Raw genomic sequence first — 16287 nt, forward strand, 5'->3', positions numbered from 1 at the left:
TTAGCACTGACCTTTTTTGCTTTGTGATTTGTCCCTGTACGCCTACCATGCCCCCCTCATACATGTCTCAAATGAATAGCCTTTGCACGTTTGCCTCATGGGCTATTACTGCTGAGCTTCAGTGAGTTTTCTTGGAACCAGCTCATTCATCAGCGTTTGTGTTTCTCTGCTTATGCTTGTTTTCTCCTGCTGAGCTGTGCCAATACCACAGAGTTCTCCATCATTAGCTGGAGAGCGTCAGATTTTGTTGACCACTTGAATGATCTATTTACATGCTCCAACCAACTGGCCCAGTTCCCCTCCATGCAGATTCTGATGCAAACCATGCGCTTTAGGGTCACCGCTGATTGCTTGATTAGATCAAACATATCTTTCTAGTGTTGTCAGGATGTTCCCTTCACGGAGAACATTAAATGTCCTGTTTTCGATAATCTATCTTGTCCGGGTCATAGGAAGTGGTGAATACAAGACATAACATGCAGGATCAGTTTTTATTTATCACTATAAGTCATTTTACCATGGTGATTACCATGGACCATTTACCATGAAGTGATTATTTTACTAAACTACAACTTTATTCACTATGTCGCGTTTCAAACCAAACCAATCTCTGGTGGCAGCATACTATTGAGAGGTAGGAACTGATCATCTGTGCTCTGTATTTAGGTGAATACCACAAGCACAGCACATGACAGACTGCTGTTCATTTGCTTTTGGAGTAGGTGAACTCTCTCTGAGTGAGAAAGTCATTACTACTCACTACACTGACCTGCAAGGGTGGTTTTTATCTATATTATTTCTAAAGAGATTCAGTGCTTTTTAAGACTTTCAAGACAGATATGTGCAGATATAAAAGTTATGTGAACTAGCAGAACGTTTTGGTGCAATAAATTATATTAATACGTGGGGTCGCAGCAGTGCACCAGCCTCAAAGTAAAAGTAAAATCTTTGCTTATATGATTTTCATCACGGGGGAAAAAAAAGTTCCTTAAAGAAAGAAGATCAGTTAAGTTAGAATTTACTGTTTGTCCCCATGCATTCATGTAACCCTTTCCTACTGAAAAACCTGCTAATCATCATGGTGATAGAGACAAATCTGATTAACTTTCTGAATAAATTCAAAACAATGAGCCCTTCGTGTACAGCAGAAGCCCTGCAGTCAGCTCTGTGTAATTAATTATGTATGATTGATTGTGTTTTGAACATTTGCTGTAGTCTGGCATAATAGCAGTTTTGATAACAGGCTCTAAAGTTGTCAAAACAGTTATTATACAAGACTACAGGCTTTAGAAGATTAGTAATTTATTGGAAGTCATTGACATGTCGGCCCTGTGGCTATTTCACCCCTGACTGTAATGGGAGCTTGTATGCTGTGCTGTGTGAGCATATGGAATAAAAACTGCAACTCCACATAAGCATTTAAGTAGGCCACAGGCAATAAAACCTGATGAAGAGTGCAGGATGCCTGTAAAACCTGCCTTCATCATACAGATGACAGCACAGTTGCACACGTAAAACATGCCAGATACCTAATGCATGTCCAGTCTCACGCACACAGGCCTGTATCACTCTGGTCATGTGTGTGGGACCATAAATGGGTCACAAGTGACACAGACAAGCCTCTTTACGGGCCACAAGGGTGTATTATTACATTTATCTTCCTCTCTCTATTTTTATCTTCCTGTGCCCCACCACCCTCTATCTCTTGTCCCTGTGTCCGCCTTGTGGAATCAGGACTGTGATCCACAGCATGGAAGACACACAAAAAGAACCCCCCTGGAAATCCCGCATAAAACCCTGACATCACATCTTCCTCCTCCTCCTCCTCCTCTTTCTGTCAGTGTTTTATCTCTGATTGATCTTCTCGGCTAACACATTTACTCTCCTCACACAATGAACCACTTACAGGTCTGAATGACATATAAGCTCATTGTTTTTGTCATTTTGAAACAATACAGCTCAATGGTCCAGTCGACTCGTGAATAAATGTATATTCATTATTGTCAATCAATTAATACCACCCACCGCTCTATGCCTGTGTGTGTGTGTGTGTATGTGTGTGTGTACTAACCTGCCCCGTACACAACAGAGTAGACGATGCGTTTGGAATGTTCCCGATCCTCAGAAGTCACTTCGGCCTCGCTCACCCCTTTCCTGAGTGACAAACACATTGTAGGAGACAGTGTACATGAAACTATAGATACAGTACATTTATTACTTTAACTTTTAGAAGTAAACAAAATGGTGCAAAGAATTAACAGATGGCATTTGGTGAAGAGACAGCATCAAATTCAGAGGTAGTTTTAAAGAAGTTTAGTTAAAACATCAAAATGTGGTCGTACATGCAGAGCTTGGCTCATTGTGACAACAAACCTTTATAAGAAATCAAAAAATGATGAATGAAATTGAATAAAATGCAACAATTAAAGGTTAAGTTCAAGAATTTTATACATTGAAGTGTGTTTACAGTTCTCCAGCAGTACTACTGCATATGTGAAAAAAGTAGCATAAGGTATTTTGTGGCTCCAGAGGAAGCTGCATGTAATCAGATATTTACCACTGTAATCAGATGCCACTCAGGGGCCAAGTTGCACTGTGGGTAATGTAGGTGCCATGTTTTGAAAAGGTCAAAATACTGTTGGACTCATAAAACACAGTTTGAAATCAAAGGATTGAAATCCAGACGACAAAGAGATAGATATCGCGTTTTTATTCCACAATTTCTTACTTTTAAAAACTTGGCGCCAAGATTACCCACAATGCATCCAGCCATCCTGATGTAGGTCTGTTAACTCTAGATGTTTAGATTAAATGTAAATGCACTTTGTTGGACACAGGGAAGGTGAAAGCACAAGATGGAAAAATGACAAAGACGAAAAGGGACGGCAGAAGAATCAGTCCAAGAACAAAAATAAAAATAAAAATGTGAGTTATGGAGGTTAAAAGGGTATGAGGGGTACAGAGGCAGGGGGAGAGACAGACAGAGGCAGGGATGAACAGACAGAGACAGTTATGTAATGTGACTTGTAGACAGCCGTAGTACTGGGGATCAGACAGGGTGGGATGACACGTCTGCAAAGTGGCATTTCTGGAGGGGCTGACGGGGAGCTGCCACTGAAGATCAGTGTTGAGGGAGACCACACACACACACGCACAAAAAGACACCCATAGAGAAATTATGTTGTGTCTGGTGAACTTCAAGACTCCAGTGTCTCCGGATGTCAGAAAACTTGATGCCTGTGGCCTCAGGATAAGGACTCTTAAGCTGGAATTAATGACCCTTAAAATGATCGTTCTCTCTGACACACACACACACACACACACACACACACACACACACACTTCTCTGTTGACAACCAATAGAGATAAATGATGGGTAACTCCAGTGGGTGAGTGGAGGTGAGCTGAGGGGATTGCCTTACTGGATTTTCACTGCCCCCTGCTGGACAGGCATTAATCTTGCCTGCTGTTTATCTTAATCAGGTATATGTCACATTTTTAAACTTCAACAAGCTTTTCATTTGTCTCAGGCTTCTCAAAGATTCGGGTTGTTGCTGTTGCATGTTTGTGTTTGCAACTGACACCTATTTGCAACAAGTTGAAGCACAAGCAAGCTTAAAAAGAAAATGCTGCAGGTTGCTCTTACAAAGACAGTTTTGTGTCTTGTAAACAAAAATCTCATCTGTATTCAAAGTAAAAAGGAATTCATTTTGTTGCAGGCCATGGGTTAAAAGCCTTTTTTACACGTTTTAGCCTCTAAGATATCTATATTTAGAGGGTTTCCAGTCAGATTAGTGACATAACTGGCGGGAGAGCAATGGAGTGAAAGAGTGAAAGCAGTGGGGGGGAAAGAAAAATGGAAGAAAAGAAACAGTGAAATTAAAATGTCAAATAGAGCGATGAAAGAGGAGGGGGAGATGGGACAAAGAAGTGAGAGAGAATTGTGAGAGGAAGGATGGAGAGGGCGAGAAAAAGACTGAAGCCACTTGAACCAGTGAAAATAAAAGACTGTAAAAGAGAGAGAAACAAAAAAGCGAGAGTCAGGGCAGAGTAATCCCCGCAGAGCTGCAGTGACACCAATTAATTTGTTTAAAGGTGAAACAGATATAATGAAAGAGAGACTATGTAAAGCCTCATTAGAGCTGTTAATGTGGTCCCTGTGACCAGGTAATCTGTTTAACCGGCTGCCCTCTGCCTCACACTTGACTGAGATGGATGACAGGAGCAAAGGTACAGCATTGACACACACACACTTACACACACAGCATCAAAAAAAGACAAGGGGGACCCACGTGTAAACACCGACACACACTTGCAGCAAGGGACCTTGGAAAAAAAAACACACACACACACTTGCAAAATATACTTCAAAAGCACTACAATGTAATCACAAGGGTGACCAGCCCAGGGGTGTCCTGCCCATGAAAAAGGGAGAGAGCGGATGAGGCAGTTGGCATGGTAGTCATGGCAACAAGGTTATTAGCGTTTGAAGTGAAGGAGCCAGCAGTCTGATGTGAGGGGAGAGAGGGAGGGAGAGAGACAGACAGAGAGAGAGAGAGAGAGAGAGAGAGAGAGAGAGAGAGAGAGAGACAGAAAGGGTAGGAGAAACCCTGTAGAGCATCAACACTCACCTTGGCAGGGAGATCAGGGGAGAAGAAGCGTGTGTGTGTGTGTGTGTGTGTGTGTGTGTGTGTGTGTGTGTGTGTGTGTGTGTGTGTGTGCATGTGTGAGACCCACCACTGAGAGGCCAACATGGTAAAGACATCCACCTGCGGGTGGGTGAAAATGCGGAGCAGCTCAGGGTCAGAGGAGAGGTGAGCCAACAGACGCAGCTCCACCTGGCAGAAGTCTGGCACGTACGCACACAAACGCACACGCACACACACACACACACACACACACACAAGCCTTCTAAATGATACAATATTCTAGATTTGCATGTAAAATCATCATCTAATAGCAACATTGACATTTTGGGAAACTGGCCTTCTTGCTGGGTGTAGTTAGATGAAAAGATTTATAACCCTCTTATGTCTGTCTGGTAAACATGAGCATGAGCAACATTAGCCTAGCTTAGCCCAGATGGGGAAGCAGGTAACCTGGCTCGGCCCAGAAGCTACTTTGCCCAGGAAATAGTTGATAATTTGTGGCTTGGACAATAAAAGAATAAATCAACAGAACAAGTACAGTACATATGCTGGGAGGCAGAGATTGTCAGTTACTTGAATATATATTAGTTTTTTCCCCAAAAACTGAACAAGGAAACATATCAGCACAGATGTCTTCACAAGATATGAAGAAGACACAATAAAAAGTCATAATCAAAATCAAATGACAAATGAAAGTGGAATTAAAATGAATATTCATATAAACTCCAGAGAGACAGTGTTTTAGCTGTCATGCATTAAGTTGTTTTAATTTGTAAGTATAAGGCTAGCTGAATTTCCCAGTATTTTTGTTGAGCTAAGCTAGCCAGCTGCTAGCTGCAATATTTCATGGTGATTTTACAAGAAAAATGTATAAAATGCTGCCCAAGATATCTGGAATTTCCAATGATATATAATCAAATACATGTAACTTAGTTACATTTTATTAATAAGTCTGAGCATTTAACTTTAGCAAATACATATTTACAATATGTTGCACGTTTACAGTATATTTGTGGTGTAGAAGAAATGTCCAAATGAAAAGAAATGGATGATTTAGGTTCAACAAGCTCAAGGACAACATAAAACACTAGAATTCTGAGACATTTTGTGCATGGAGGGTAACTAAAATCGCAGCGCACTCGCTGTTCCTCAACCTGCCATCTTCACTTAATTTAGTGGCTTCGAGCATTTCCCAGTATAACTTTGACTAACCCACACAGAGTGGGCGTGAAATACAGCAGTTCCACTCAGTCATACATGAAAGGTGTAGAGAGCAACGGCAAATAGCGACAGCAAGAGCAAAAGAGTGAGTGCTTCAAGTACAGACAGAAAGGTCAGTGTCTGTGGAGAAATTGGTGTCCCAGCTGTTTCTCTCTGTATTACTGATGACAGCGGAAATGGTGGGTGTAGAAGGAATATACCCTTTCGTCATTCTGTCACCAAAAAGCATTCTATTGATGCTTTCGATAGTTTTGTGCGATCAAACTCGATCCAAGATGGATGGAAGAGCAGTCAAAGACCCTCACACAGCAGCTACTAGTACACACAAAGAAACACAAATACACAAAGCAGCTCGCAGCCTAACTCCTTCCCGCTTTACCTGGATTTAATGGAAAATTAATTGGAGAGTATACCTTGCAAGTTTTGGTCTGATTATCTAACATCATAATCGTTTGTGATGTCTTATAATCACATGACTAAATTTTTTCTCTTTTTCTCTTTCTTCCTCTCTACATAAATTCTTTGATCATCAATGTGACGTGGGGCCTTTTTTCCATAATGATGCTGAAATTAGCAGGATTTGGATTTAATCTGTTACATCCGTCCCACAGTAAGCTAAAGCTGCTATCACATAAATCCATGTAAAGCTGGGTTATTAAGGAAAAGTCACGGAACTCAGAGCCATAAAAATGCTGCTATTAAACCTTGATGTGAATATTTGCAGTGACCTGATGACTGTGTGAATATAAATGTATCCCCCAGCTGCTAAGCCTCGAGGAATAGTTCACTAAGAGGTGACAAAACTCTTTTTGCTCATTTCAAGCAACATTCTGTAACTTTTTTTTACTTTTTAATAACAGCTTCAAAATAGTTTTGATGATACAGTGTCTTGTAATAGGATGAACGGTGTCGCTATCTCAGCTGTCTCAACTATTCATCTGTCTGTTTGAGGTCTTCATGTTGAGTCAAAGGGATCAAGTTTATTCTTTTTGTCACTTTTGAAGCCAAAACAGATGCATCTTCTGTTAAAAAGTTGAAACTGCAATTCTGTCGGTACTATCGAAATTTGTATTGTCATTTAATAGCAAATTTCAGTACCTGACAAAAGGACAGATGAAGTAAACACCAAGTTACTTAACTGATAAACATAATAACGTAAAATAATTACAACTGGCCCAACAAAATCCTACATTGATTCTACAACATGGCTAAAAATACACATAACATCAATTGGTATAGAATTTCTTCTTGTGTTTTCAAACAAAAAAATAAAACAATTAAAGACAATTAATGATACTTTTTGATTATTTTTGCTGATCTCTGTCAAATTCTTAACAGATTAATCAATTAATCATTAATCATTAACATCTGTATTTAGGACACAGGCAATAAATCAACCACACCAACGGACAGACCATCACCTCATAAAACAGCCAGACAGAAAGCTAACTACACACCACAATACACCTGTTTACAGACACACACAAGAAGACAACCCTGTCAACAGAAATATAGTTGGACACGTGGAGAGACAATGCCCTGTACTGACACGTCCGCAGCTCTCCTGTCAGCTTGGCAGATCTAAACTGAAATATCTCTCAAGACGTAGCTGCTCACATGCTCACACAATCATAGCAGACCCCCAATTCTATCGACGCCAACAAAAGCAACTGCCTCCATTCCGTTCCATTACTGCCTTTTCACCCAGACACACCTCCTCCTCTGCTCGGCCGCTCCAAAATCAAATTAAACCTGACTGATTGCTGGGAAAAATGACTCAAAATGGACGAGGGGGGAAATTTGAGAGAATTTCTGGATGGAGCAAGTGGCTGTAATAGGTTTGTGGTAATGTAAAAAGATAAAGAATGATGAGGGAAGGGTGCGGGGGATTGTGAGGGGGCAAATACAATGCACTGATGCATTAAAATACTTTGTGCTTCATTTAGAAAAATTGAGATAGAGATTCTGATACAGACTTCAGGTCGATGTTCAGTGCTACTGGGGAGGAAAAAAAAAACCCAGACTATTCACATTGCAAAGGAAAAAGATAAACATGGGGAGGGCAAGAAAAGAAAAAGACGGTGGAGGTGAGCAATGGCGTTCTGGTTTTTGGTTGTGATGAGGTGAGCAAGGGAGTTTCTAAAGATATCCTCGAATTAATGTTTCATGAGTCAGATCACATTTCCTCCAAGCATGGCCGGTAGCTTCAGGAAACATATTGCTGACTAGGATCTGTGTGTGTGTGTGTGTGTGTGTGTGTGTGTGTGTGTGTGTGTGTGTGTGTGTGTTTTCCTTCATACATATGCGGATGAAAGAAACAGAAAGGAAGCGTATTGGTGTGAACGTTAAAAGAAAAATGTGTGTGTACGACAGAGAGCAATAATATCAGACTACATACAGCATGTGAATGTGTGGGCGACTCAGTATACATGTGTGAGTGTCCTCCAAGGCCTGATTCTAACAGAGACTGTCTGTGTGATAAATGAAGACGCACCATCAAGAGTCCTTGTATTGATCCATACAGGAATAGCTCGGACCTACAGGAAGCTTCTCTATAAATTAACCCTCTAAACCAAATCATCCCAGTGCCATTTATAGCCTTGAGCAGAAACTAAGCACTTGACCAGAACAAATTAATTTGTATATCACCTATTAATTAGCTAAATGTTCGCTGTTTGTTTCCACTCACTTAAGATCTGAGATTCATACACAAAAGCTACTTCAATGGCTAAATCTGGAGTACATGGGATTGAAGCTAATGCTAAAACAATTTGATGACTGACAGAAAATTCATCAGTGGTTGGTGAAATAAGTGTGGGGGTACTCGATAGATTCATATTTGAAGTTGCAATGGAAAACTCAATTTTAATCATCAACAGAAAAGGAAGAAATATCTGTTTTGAAGACGTCTTTGGGTTGTGTTGCAGAGAAGTAAACGTGCTAGTGAGGTTAGCATGCTAACAAGCTAGGTTGGCCAGTCCGAAGCTCCCTTGCTATCACTGAAAATACCAACATTCCCCAGTGCTCTTAGCTCACAGTCCAGACCACTAGCTGCACTCCTCTGTGTGACTGCCCGTGGGTCCTAGTTTGAACTGTGACAGGTTGAAATCATGTTCGGTCCTGTTTGCCGACTTCTTTTCCCAGTCTCGATCTCCCAGAGGTCATAGTGACAGGCAACCAAATTTAAAAAACACTGTTCCTTTGAATAAAATCACATATTACTCTGGGTTTTAACACTGTTGGAAACATTTGGGATAATGTAAGTATGCAACTCAACAAATTATATAACTTACAAAAATGTAACAATGTCTTAAGTTCATTACTTCTGGAAACATACGATCTTCTTCTAAAGGAGCAGAAAAAGAAAAACTTCACTATTCAAAACATCATGTTTCTTTCAATTTTCTAGACAGCCTGAAAATACAGAACAGGGTTATGTATTAATTGAGACACCAGATATTAAAAAAAAAGTGACAGTAGCTCCTGTCGTTCCTTGAACAGCATACAAATATACTGAGGGGATTAAGCCATGTCTCATACATTTTTAATGCCGCCACCTGCAGTACCCTGAACAGCCCTCGATGATGCTTTGCACTAGCAGTATGAAGGTTATGGATAAAAGCGTTTCAGCTCAACTAAAACCTGCACATTGAGAATACGAAATGTCCCCCGCGGGTTGTGGTGTTACTAGACAGGCTCCCAGTAAGAAATAGTCAACCAGCGTACAGACCAGGGCGATCTCAGGATATGGGTTTACCTGGATTGTGAAGGTTAAAAGTCTACTGGGGGAAATGTATAGCATATGTAGCCCGTGCTTCATCATAAACCCAGGGAGCCCAGTTCAGACCAGAGATGTGTAATGAGAAGAGAGTGATTCAGAATGTTAAAGGGGGAAGTTGCATCAGTGTGAACTTTCAAGCTGGCTGATATTGTCGCCTGTGACTCAGCTTGTCAAGTTGCCAGTGGCTTAATGCACGTCACTTGCTTCAGCAGCCAAACAGCACCTCGTCAGGTCGGTTACAAACTATCAGATGGTTGCAACAACAGAGTTTTGGAAGGAAAGAGTGGATCGCATCATCGATTTGTTTGAGTAATGGCTGTGTCTGCATGACGTGAAAGCCTTAACATTTAAATTCCCTCATTTTTCTCTGCCTTGCTCGCATTCACCTTCACTCTCGCTCACTCTCAGCTTTTGTTCCTGCTGTTTCATCATTACTAGAAATGCATGTGTAGCAAGTAACTCCCTGACACTGCGCTCATTCATATTTTAAGGTAATACAAATTATATTTGCTGGTGCCCTTTTTTATTATTTTGCCCCTGCCCCTCAAACATCCTGAGTCTGCCACTGTACCTTCAACTTTAGCTAACAGCATCATCCTGTTAGTTGGTCTATTTTTTTAAATGTAGCTAAGAATACACCATGCTATTTTAACAACAACAACAATGACACAGCTTATGTTGCTCTTGCCGAACATTTGTATGTCTTCCCGAATGTATCTTTCCTATTATGGACTTGGGGGTGAAAAATAAAGAGAATTGAAGGCTGAACTAAAACTAACAGGGCTGGTGAGGGATTTAGGCCTGCCTTTGTTCTCATTTTGGCTAGCATCTCTTTTTTTCCCTCTCTCAGCTCCGGCCCACACACACCAGCATACATCTCCCAATAGGAAATAAATGAGTTGACGATTGCAAACACAAACAAACAAGCACACACATATCAGGAGCGCGCAGATTGCTTGAAGACGGGGAGGATGTTCAAAACGCACTATAAAGAACAGTCTGTTTAATCTGTGGTTAAACAGAGTTGACAGCCATGGATTGAGGGTGGGATTGATAAGTAAACACAGCATGCACTCAAGAGTAAGTCTGCATCATGCCCGCGCACACACATAATACAGTCGCAGACAAGAAAATAACATTCGCTCACATAATACCTTTTGACATGCCTCAAAGTTGAACTTTTTCTAGGGACACTGGAAAGTGTTAGTTGTTGAAATGCACACACACACACACACACACACACACACACACACACACACACACACACACACACACACACACACACACACACAGCAGTTGTCCCAGTTTGGGAAGGACATTGTAGGACATGAAGGGGTTGACTGAGCAAGGGCTCCCTAGGAGGCATTGTATGTATGTGTGTCCGTGAATCCCTGCCATGTTGTGTGTGTATATGTGGGATCCTCGCTCTAAGCCCGCTGGTGCCCTCATGCTAACCCCCGGTTTATCCGTCTGGTTATGTAAGTGCGCGACACACTGTCAGGGCCAGCAGACACCCGACGTTCCCCTCAAAGCTCTCGCAGGCTGACAGTGTTCCAGCTCTCCTCTCAGTCTGCACAGCGTGGACCAGCGTTACACCCTGATGTGACCTCACGATGCCAGCTGAGGTGTCAGTGGAAGTAGCTTTTTTAAAGTTAACATCTACAAATTCGCAAAAAAGACAACATTCATGCTGATTTGAGATTGCACATTTGTCAAAACAACTGTAGTTAAGATATCTCTGAGATTTGATAAATTAGTCCCGTATCGGACTCAAATATGCCATTTTCATATGTGATGCTGCGCACACACATTTCTACAAGGCTGAACCACAAAAAGAAGGAACTAATGCTGCTATATCTACAGCTAAGGAAATGCTAAGACTTTATTAATCGCTCTTGAATCGAGAATAAACCGAATGTGTCAAAGCATATGCAGCAGATACAGTCGACAGAGTGTGACCTTTTCTTGTTGTTGCCGAAGCTACTGTTTTAAATACCTCAAACATGAAAAGTACGAATCAAACAAAATAAAAAGGTGATGAGAGAAATACAGACAATCTGACCCTTATTTATGTGTATCTTATGGGGCGCAATGCTTATTGTCCTACCTGCAGCGAGAAAGGTCCATCCTTGCTGAGGAATAAACATTGCCCGAGGATGAACGCTCACCACCTCCTCCTCCTTTCCTGTGGGGATCAAACACAGAGCCCTGAGGAACACCTCCGCAAATCATCTCTTCACTCTAAAGTGCAGTAAATATTACTAAAGACTATAGAAACCAGCTTAAAAGTTTAGATTCTTTATATCTTGTCTGGTAAAGTAAGCAAAAGTGTTTCCAGCAGGAATTCATTAAATCAACTTTAATGAGGCCAAAAAGAATCAAATCAAATGACAAAAACACAGTTTCAGGTTTAATCAGCATTTACAACATCACTATTTTACTTAATATGCAATAAGTAAGAATTGGCATCCCGTCAAATTCACGCTCATAGCAGCAGAATAACCACTAAATGCTGCTAACTGCAGCTACTGTTGGCTATTTAGCTCCGTTAGCCATGCAGCATGCAGTCCAGACTGGGAGCTGGGACTGTTGGTGTTCACACAGCGAGCACTGGATAGCACACGATGGATGGGCCAGAGCTAGCTGGTTAGCATGCTACCTTCAGTAGATATCTCTGCAATACATAAGAAGACTTCAAATCTGTTATTCAATGTTATTAATTCAATTCTTTATTTCATTGTCTAATACTTGTTCACATATACATACAATTCAGGTATATACAGTAATTCTAAAAAACATTCTCAGTGTGATTATTTAATTAGATTAAAGTTAACACAGACAAAAGTTTAATAAAAGTACAAAAAAAATACCATTATATTACATAAAGATAATTTAATCAAATTATTTATTGTAAGGGAAATTCTCCTTTTTGAGGTAGAGAGTTGCTAATTCTCCTAAGAATTTTAGCGTGATGGATCAGATCTCTTTAATACATGCATGGAGAGAAGACCCAGTCTTCCCTCCTCTCACATCCTGATATGTTCTCTACCACACATTGATTACAGAATTCAAAACTATTTTATTTCCCAGATCAGACAGTCAACATTCTTAAATGTTTCTTATTAGCAACTTTGGTGCCAATTGTTACAATACTGTGGAAACCACACACGTCTAGCTCTTCGCAAATTCTTTTGTAACTGTGTCGTGCTTTCTCATTTCTCAATCCTGTTAATAGAAACGCTGGTTGGTGGCCATGCAAGACATCATTTAAATTAAATTGACCTTCCACAAATAAGCAGAGCATCTCATCAACGGTCGTCTTTCACGGCTCGTTTTGGAACGAATTTATCAACCAGACACGCAGCATAACGCAGTAATTTCTAATATTCTGCGTGTGTTTGTACGTTCGACAGAGTAAGGGGCACAGAGACACACAGAGAAACCCAGACAGTGAGTGACTGGGAGCTATAAAGAGTGCCAACACCCACATCTGACTTAATGGGGAGTTAAGTTATGAAGCTGCAACGCCCCATTTAGAGGCAAATCAGAATCCAATCAGGATCAGTTTATCACTGTACTTTCTTTCCTCTGCGGCGGAGCTGGATGGAAGTGCTGACCTTATGCTGGACAAGTGATGGTTAGCCATCACATCCCACGTCAGTATGATGAAAATAGAACCACAGCAGCAGTGCGGACACACACGAACACATTCGTGCTGACACATACAAACTGCAGCACTGTAATCAGTAGTGATGAAGGCCTCACCTCTCACCTCAAGACACAAAGCGATTACTGATTCAGGGATGACAGAGAGAGAAGGAGAGATATTGGTGGAGGGAAAGAACAGATGATGAGGATTGTAGCAGCGATGGAGAGAGAAGAGAATCTGATGAAAAGGAGCTTCGGGGGAATCTAGTGAGAAGCAGAGGTGCTGATGTTAGCACCCATGAATCTATCATAAGATAGAAAGATAGAAGCACTGAGAGACCAAGGGACAGAAATAGAGATATAAAGCTGCATGTGGCACCACTGGCTGTGATTGACAGCAGAGTGGATGTGGCCTGGCCATGCTACCAGATGGATAGACTTGTTTTGATGTTTTATTCATCTACTAATGGAGAAATTTCATTTTTTTGCCACACTGTCATGAACTGAAGCTCACCCTAGGATGAGCGAAAATCTAATCAAGACCAGGCAAGAAATTCTTCATTCAACAAGGAATGGAGGTAATATAGGCAACACGTCAAAATTCAATAAGCTTTAATAAATAATACCTTTACACATTAATCTCTTATGATACAATTTTCAAATTCCATTCCTATAAAATGTAGAGCAGTGCTGACATTTTTCTCAGATATAGCCTGACGGACAAGTTCACGAACTGCAAAGAAAACAGAGCGTACTCAAGGCCGAGCGTATTATTTTTGGCCGCATTCTGTCATGAATCACAAATGTGTTGTAATGTAATTACTCTGTTGCTCTCAAGCAACTTGTCCCACAAAATGACGAGTCAGGCCGTTTCCCCAAAGTGTCTGTGTGGCACTTTTTATCCAATGATGGCTGTGTGCAACTGGGCCAAGAAAAGGTAATTAAAGCTTACTCCAAAGGAGACGCGATGAAAAGAAGTCGAGTGGAGAGAACACAGAGGGGGTGATGTGTAAATAATCAATCACACGATTATAATAATAATCTAAGACTGACATTGATGTTTGTGTTCATATGGATAATGGTCTCCCCCCGAGCTGTGCCAGGGAAAACATTCAAGTCAAACACTGAATTGGAACTTGTTCATTCCAATGTCCCACACATGAAAAATATATGCACATCTGCTTCAAATGACTTTGCAACAGGATACACACTATAGAGCGGCCCTTGGACGTCCCATTTGCTTTTATCAATTCCCCATTCCAATATACATAAGCGTGTAGCCAGAGTGAATGAATGTCCAGTTCTACTTTAAACTAAACATCACTGTTTATTTCATTATGTCTATCAAATTTGATGTTGTAACTGTAAACTGCTTACTGTGCAGTTTTTTAAATATTACTACCTTAAAATCAAACGGATGCAACACAACAAACACACTAGCAAATAAACACAAACATGGAGGAGACGCTTTTGACACTTTTTTATCGACGGTCCCTTTGCCGCTGCTGCTGCAAGCTTTTATTATCCTCGTAAACCCTCTTTACAAGCTCCCCGCTCATCAGTTTTGTTTGCCCTGAGAGATGTCTACCCCGCCAACACACACACACACACACACAACTCGACATTTATCACTGTCTCATTCTCTCTGCGTGTGTGTGCTTGTTAATGAGTGTGCACCTTACCCTGGATGTACTGCTTCTTGGTGATCTGAAGTGGCTGTCTCGGCAGGGCCTGGAAGTTCTAGATTGGGAGGAAACACATTTTGTGAGACATCTTGGGGGAACAAACCCTGCATAGTATTCAGTTATAACTGGTTGTGCTGTAACAGTGTCTCATTACTCAATGGAAGTGGGTCTTTCCATTTTAAAGTAGTAGCGTTTCTTTTTATGCAGATAAATTATTCCCTACTGTGTGGAAACCTAAATAAACTAATGTAGCTCGATAGGAGAGAGAGAGAGGTCAGCTGCATATATATACAGCAACTCCCAGCATGCTCCTGGGAGGCTGTAATGGAAGGATAGGAGAAAAGATGTAGGTGACATTCACTTGTGTGCGTTTGTGCGACTTAGCGTGAGGGAATTGTTGTTTGCAAATGTTTTCATGACACAAACGTCTATACTGTACCTGCATTTTTTGTATTGTGTTCAAAGTATACATAAGAATACTTTAAACTTTGAATGTCAGTTCTATAATGTCATTTAGAATAGGATCCATGGATTGTACTGGAGTGAACTTTAACAAATTAAGTTAACAAAATGAAATTGACAAATTATGTTAAGGTTAGGGCTGTTAGGGTTAAGTTTGTTCAAAGTTGATTTTCTGCTAATCTAACTAAATGTATAATACATGTATCAGTATACTTTAATCCCGTCATCATTGCTGCTGCTGTAACCCAGTGCAAATACAGTATAGCAAACCTGACTAGCTGACTAGTTATCTAATCCTAACCTAAAAGGGCCCTGGCCATGTTTATGATCTAAAGAGTGTACCGCCGCTTGGTTAATGCTGCTTTTCCACTTTGATTTGCCTCTTGAAACAAAAGCAATCAATGCCATCTAAAAGCAAAAAAAAAAAAAAAAAGAGTTTTGATTGAGATGTAGGGGTTTACATTCCCTCACATTCCTACTTCAAAGCACAGCAACGCTACAGCCATGAGGCTCCAGCCAAAACTTTAGACATCTCAAGCTTTCAAACACACATCTTAAAATAGGAACGGCCTGATGCTCAGTAGGCGCATCGACCCACTGAGTAATCTAAGATGCTGCTGATATAGATGCACACACGAACAAAATTACACATGTGCAGTTTCTGTCTTGGCTGACAGAGGTAAACTGGAAAACCGATAAGGCACACACGCCGATTGATGGAAGGAAGAAAAAAAAGAGCTGTTTCAGACTCAGCAGGTCTATTTGAATCCCTGTTAATCCCCACTGTATCCAACCTTTGAAACACACATGCACACTCAAACACGGTGGATGAGTGTGTGAG

The 16287-nt window shown here is 40.8% G+C and overlaps 1 protein-coding gene across 11 annotated transcripts in view; it reads right to left on the reverse strand.

The window, feature by feature from the left end:
- The window catches only part of LOC119026649 (HAUS augmin-like complex subunit 3), a 77270-nt gene that overhangs the window by 29124 nt on the left and 31859 nt on the right, over positions 1-16287 (reverse strand). For 10 of the 11 annotated variants that reach the window (XM_037111096.1, XM_037111086.1, XM_037111090.1 and 7 more), the window contains 4 exons: positions 14982-15039; positions 11759-11836; positions 4738-4849; positions 2072-2154 (listed from right to left, as the gene is read on the reverse strand). In XM_037111096.1, coding sequence (XP_036966991.1) covers positions 2072-2154; positions 4738-4849; positions 11759-11836; positions 14982-15039 — 331 coding nt within the window. The remainder of the gene's footprint in view (positions 1-2071; positions 2155-4737; positions 4850-11758; positions 11837-14981; positions 15040-16287) is intronic. The other variant, XM_037111097.1, reaches the window with a different exon arrangement.

This window comes from Acanthopagrus latus, chromosome 10 (assembly GCF_904848185.1).
Source record: "Acanthopagrus latus isolate v.2019 chromosome 10, fAcaLat1.1, whole genome shotgun sequence".
Taxonomy (NCBI): Eukaryota; Metazoa; Chordata; class Actinopteri; order Spariformes; family Sparidae; genus Acanthopagrus; species Acanthopagrus latus.